The sequence below is a fragment of the Oratosquilla oratoria genome, unplaced genomic scaffold (genome assembly GCF_046742065.1).
Source record: "Oratosquilla oratoria isolate Oo_2021 unplaced genomic scaffold, ASM4674206v1 SCAFFOLD185, whole genome shotgun sequence".
Lineage (NCBI taxonomy): Eukaryota > Metazoa > Arthropoda > Malacostraca > Stomatopoda > Squillidae > Oratosquilla > Oratosquilla oratoria.
This window is the reverse complement of record NW_027467538.1, coordinates 75,918-80,867: the sequence shown is the minus strand read 5'-3', so window position 1 is coordinate 80,867 and position 4,950 is coordinate 75,918. Positions and strand designations below refer to the sequence as shown.

General features: G+C 34.3%; 1 protein-coding gene across 3 annotated transcripts; it reads right to left on the bottom strand.

Annotated features, from left to right (window-relative positions):
- Nucleotides 1-205: 205 nt before the first annotated feature.
- LOC143022809 (uncharacterized) lies at nt 206-4,098 on the bottom strand. 3 transcript variants are annotated; one of them, XM_076181185.1, is made up of 5 exons: nt 3,754-4,098; nt 2,495-2,853; nt 1,695-1,918; nt 1,033-1,216; nt 206-344 (listed from the first exon to the last, which is right to left on the bottom strand). In XM_076181185.1, the coding sequence occupies exons 2-3, from the start codon at nt 2,757-2,759 to the stop codon at nt 1,728-1,730; spliced, it is 456 nt and encodes a 151-aa protein (XP_076037300.1). In that variant the 5' UTR covers nt 2,760-2,853; nt 3,754-4,098; the 3' UTR covers nt 206-344; nt 1,033-1,216; nt 1,695-1,727. The 3 variants fall into 3 exon arrangements, with proteins under 3 accessions (XP_076037300.1, XP_076037299.1, XP_076037301.1); XM_076181184.1 differs by having other exon boundaries at nt 1,033-1,219; nt 3,754-4,097; XM_076181186.1 differs by having other exon boundaries at nt 1,033-1,219; nt 2,603-2,853; nt 3,754-4,091.
- Nucleotides 4,099-4,950: the final 852 nt, after the last annotated feature.

Sequence of the window (4,950 nt, the reverse complement as noted above, 5' to 3'; positions counted from 1 at the left end):
CTGTCGATCACGAGTCCAACACGTGATCCAAAGACCAGGTGAATACACAATAACAAGAAATATTAATGTAACAAATATTATTTTATTTGCAATTATACAGGAGAACTATGTATGTTGTACGTTATCTGACTTCTAGGTGTCGACTGGGTCTGACTTAATGGCATTATACTTATTTTAAACTAAGACCAATTAAGACTTCTATTATCAAACGGATGTAGCAGAGTCCTGCTTCCTCCTTTTTCTGCCTCCACATCTGTCTGAGGCATTTCTCAGATAAATCATGATTTCCCGCTCTACATGGGCTTGCACAGCACCTTCAATGCAAGTTAAACGGAGGATAGCACCTGAAAAGTGGAAAGAATTAACTATGTTAATAGATATTTAAAAATCAGTTCAACAAATAGAATTGATAAGACATTCAGAACCTCTAAGTTAGTATTTTTCCTTAAAACGAGTGAAGAAAGCTGAAAAAGAAATAGACTTCGATCTACATAAAAGTTCAAAACGTTTACGGGGAATTATAATTTTTTTGTACTAAGATTAGGTTTCAGTAAGTACTGCTTGCTAACAAGCTTACAAGAAATGCATAGTATTAGAAATAGATCCAATTCGACGTTTATTTATTTAAATGCCTACTAAAGTAAGACAAAAGGGATATAACAAAAAAAACAATCATGCAGAAACATGTGAAATAGACAGTGTAAACACCTATAGCTAATAACTTCAATAAATTACGTTAGTGATCATTGTGCCCAAAACCATATTTCAGCACCCTAACAAGTAAACCAAAATAGGGTCGATATATAGAATCTTGACATTATTAAAAACAACCCCCCAATGGCCCCCATATACCCGGGTTATTCGTTTAATATAACAAGGGGCATCTGATGCACTTTCAACAATCTCAAACTGTAAATAAGAATAAAAAATTATTAACGAAAATGATGCTATTCATTCCCCATACATATCACCAGTATTTCGATATCAATATTCATTAAAAAATAGTTCTCTTAGACCAAAGATAAAACATACCAATCCAGACTGTAGACAGCGTTGTGGATTTAAAACCCCGTTTTGCCTCCGCATCATCCTTGCTCTTCCAGCCCTTCGTTCCAATCCAGTTGAATTTGACCTGGAGCAGGTGGCTTAGTAGCGAAGAGCCCATCCTCCTGACGCAGTCCCGTAGGTCAAAGCCTCCAATCAAGCAGAGCTTGTTCTACTGAAGTAGAAGAGGTATTACACAGAAATGAACTATGAATGACAAACTTAAGCAGAGACAATTATTAGAAAAAGAAGCCGGGTTAGGGAGCAGGATGGGGCCTAAAAAAAGTATTTAAAAGTCGAATAGCAATAATAAATTAAAAACAAAGAGACGCCTACTACAAAATAACTGCAGCAACAAAATGTGCCCTCTAAAATGACACAATCGTAGTTGGGTCAGAATTACCAGTAACAATCCTTAAAATGCTATTGTATGTACTCGTGTAAAACATGACAATAAATAAGGTACGTTCTACAGACACTAGACAATATAAGAAACGTTGGTAAATACAATATTTGGACAGAGTCATCATAATTTTCTAACAGAAGTAATTGGCAAACGATTAAATGCATCTGAGTGGTACTCCTTTTTTGTCGCATATTAATCTAGATAATTTCAGAAAAGCTAGCGCACATTGAAAAAACTTTCTTACCAATATCTTTTGGTGTTTTTTATCTTCATTTAATCAGCCCTCGAATACGACAAACTCCTCTAAGGGGGTGAGTGGCAACTGCATTGGAAGCTTAGCGTCATCAACCTTTCCGCTTGTTTTATTGAGCTTCTTCAGCTCTGCCCTGCAGGCTCTCACCTCAGCATGTAGCTCCTCCAGATCATGTTTCAATTCCATTAAAATGGTAAGAAACTCTACATCTTGCGCTGCAAAAAGGGTAAAATACGCAAAATGAATACCATAAACTTTTTATTTTTAAAATTATCTTGCATCTTACACAAAAAAAATATTAACATTGTACTAAGCTCATCCGGTTAGCATAAAAATAAATTATTTCACAACTTTTGAGAATGAGAAGTACATTCAATCATTCATATGACAGAAATGATAAGCAGCCCTTAATTGAAATTAAGTAGAATCTATATTATCATCCATAGAATCTATATTATCATCCATTAGAATCTATATTATCATCTATAATCATCCAGGAGGGCTAAGATGGGAGGGAGGGTGGAGGGGAGTCGGGTGTGGGGATGGAAAGGGTGGGAATGATTTTATGCCTTGTTCTTTTTTGGCTACCCCCCCTTAAAGGGGGAAAAAGCCTTGGTATATGTATGTATATTATTTGGAAAAGTTAATAACTCTGGCATAGCTTCAAACCAGTAAAAGTTACCACCAGAACTAGTGCTAAGAATAATTTTTTAAAACAAAGCAAGAAATTTTGAATATATTATTTTTTCGATAGAAATTGACTGAAATAGGTTTAACAGATAAACAGATACCTGAGTTAACGGGTGCTGTTGACGCTCTAATTGGGGTACTGGTTGGAGCTAGGCTGGATGTATGAATTAATATGTCAGACACACCCCCTGCATTGTCGAACATGATACCTGAGCTAATGGGTGCTGTTGAAACGGGTGCTGTTGACACTCTAATTGGGGTACTGGTTGGAGCTAGGCTGGATGTATCAATTAATATGTCAGACACACCCGCTGCATCGTCAAACGTGTCGAATTGCGCAATGTTCACTGACACAACTGATGGCATCTTTTGGATTGCAGGTGCTTTGGCCAACTTTCTTTTTGCTTTTGGAACATAGTCCTCTTCCTCGTCGCTACTAGGAGGGTATCTTGATCTAATCCTGCAAAAAATTCAAATCACCCCTATAATAAAGAACATGATTTTCACCATTCCTAAACAATACACACAAAAAACGTTTCTACATTAATATCCAATAAGGAAAATCACATCTGAAATAAGTAATGAAGCTGGGTATGCACCAAAAATATGGGCACACAAGTTCTAAAATTCATACAATGAATGAAGTCAATAATAAATGAAAAATGTATACCTATGAAAAGCAAATTAAAATCAATGTAATTCTACTGAATATTTTGGTCCACAATCACAGTAACTAAGTACACCTTACCTACTACAAGAACACAACAATAAAATCCGAATATTATCCCATTATATATCTCTTGTATACGGAGTAATATAACCAACTACTAAATATAAGGAATTATTTAAGGTCAGATATAAGCAAAGGATTTTACAAGCAATACAAAAGTTACCCATCACCAATTAAAGCACCAATCACCTCCCACTAATTTATACTCACAAATAAAAAAAATAACAGCTTCATTATCCTGCAAAATTAGGATAATATACTTACAATATATAAGGGTTTCAACCAAAATATTTCTGATAATATGTATATTATCCAGAAAAGCCGGCACAAGATAAATCAGGACAGAAACTTTTCATTCATTTATTACCCTTTTTGAGGATGTCCTGTTTTGTACATCAAATCTGCCTATTATATATAGTTATTGCTCCATCTCAGTTCTTTATGTAATTCACATTGATTAAATAATAGATTGTAATATCTCTTTTTGGTTATGGTTTTGTCAATTTATCTCCCCTCACACTTCTCCTTCACTCTATTATGTAAATAATCATATTTTTGCTTGGAGTTGCAGATCGCAGCTATCTGCCAGCTATACCTGATAAGCTAAAAGTACATGAAACCAATTTATACCTTCTTGCTCCTCGTCCAAGCTCCTCTTCACCTTGGCTGACAGGGTTATCTGTCTCTTCAGCCTCCCTTGCTTTCCGTCTTCCATCTTCATATGTATCTGGAGGGCAAAAAATACCAAAAACCTCATATGAGTTTTATTGGAGAAAAATAATTTAAGATTATAGGAGAATTCTAGGGAATTATTTCAAAATTGTTCAAAGCCAATGTGATAAAGAGGCACATGTTTTTTAACTGCCTTATCAATTACAAAACCTGAGAATATTTCAAATTAAAAGATACCATAACCCAAAAAATGAACACAGATTCTTTGTAACTTACTATCAGCAGTTTTAAGAACAAAAGAAAAAATCAGCAAATGAACTGAATTCAAAGGGGTGATATAATAAGGAAAATAGCTGTAAAGTAAAAAAAAAAAAAACAATCAAAAGTTTAGTGGACACTTTATTATTAGAATTAGATCAAATGAAATCTTTGCAAATGAATGTATTCTAACAAAAGTCATTTACCACCAAAGAATATTTACCTTCAAGTCTCATCAAGAGATATAATTATGGGGGGAAACAATTATTTCTTATCATTTTAACTGACTGAATTTATTTATCAATTTACATATGATATATCTTCAGCATTTAAAATGTCTAAAAATAAGTTTTATACTCAATTACAGAATCGACAGCAACTACAATTACAAAAACTTAACTTGAATGTACCAAGGAAAATCAGAGAGGGGATATATTAAGAGTTAATCAGCCCATATGTCACAAATTTAATTATGTCATTTCAAGAATGATCAGATATTACATGCCTGCCGCACAGATGACACGCATCTTATGCCTCTCCCATGTGTGGTCTGGCACCACCCTATCTTTTATCATCTTTGTAATTGCTGTCAATGATTTACTCTTTGGCCACCAGGTCTCATCCTGCCCCAGGATCCATCCACTGGGGACCATCTCAACAGTATTATTATTGGTGAATGCGACAATAACATACATTCTGTGGCAATTAAAGGCTAACATTAGCTTAGGCATAGGTATTGTTTACAGCATAGAGAAAATTTCAAGTGGCAGCAAATAGTATATTAATAAATCAAAATATATGATATAGTATCATAAAATCAATAATGACAGAAATATCTGACTGCAGATAAGTTCTAACCATGTTCAGAAAACAAATAATTATATTCATAGCTTATAT

What these genes read in the sequence shown, in the direction of transcription:
- LOC143022809 (XM_076181185.1), bottom strand. Translation starts at nt 2,759, where the DNA reads ATGCCATCAGTTGTGTCAGTGAACATTGCGCAATTCGACACGTTTGAC. An exon ending in AACAGCACCCGTTAACTCAG is followed by an intron (nt 1,919 to 2,494) that starts GTATCTGTTTAT and finishes CCCTTTTTGCAG; the next exon opens with CGCAAGATGTAGAGTTTCTT.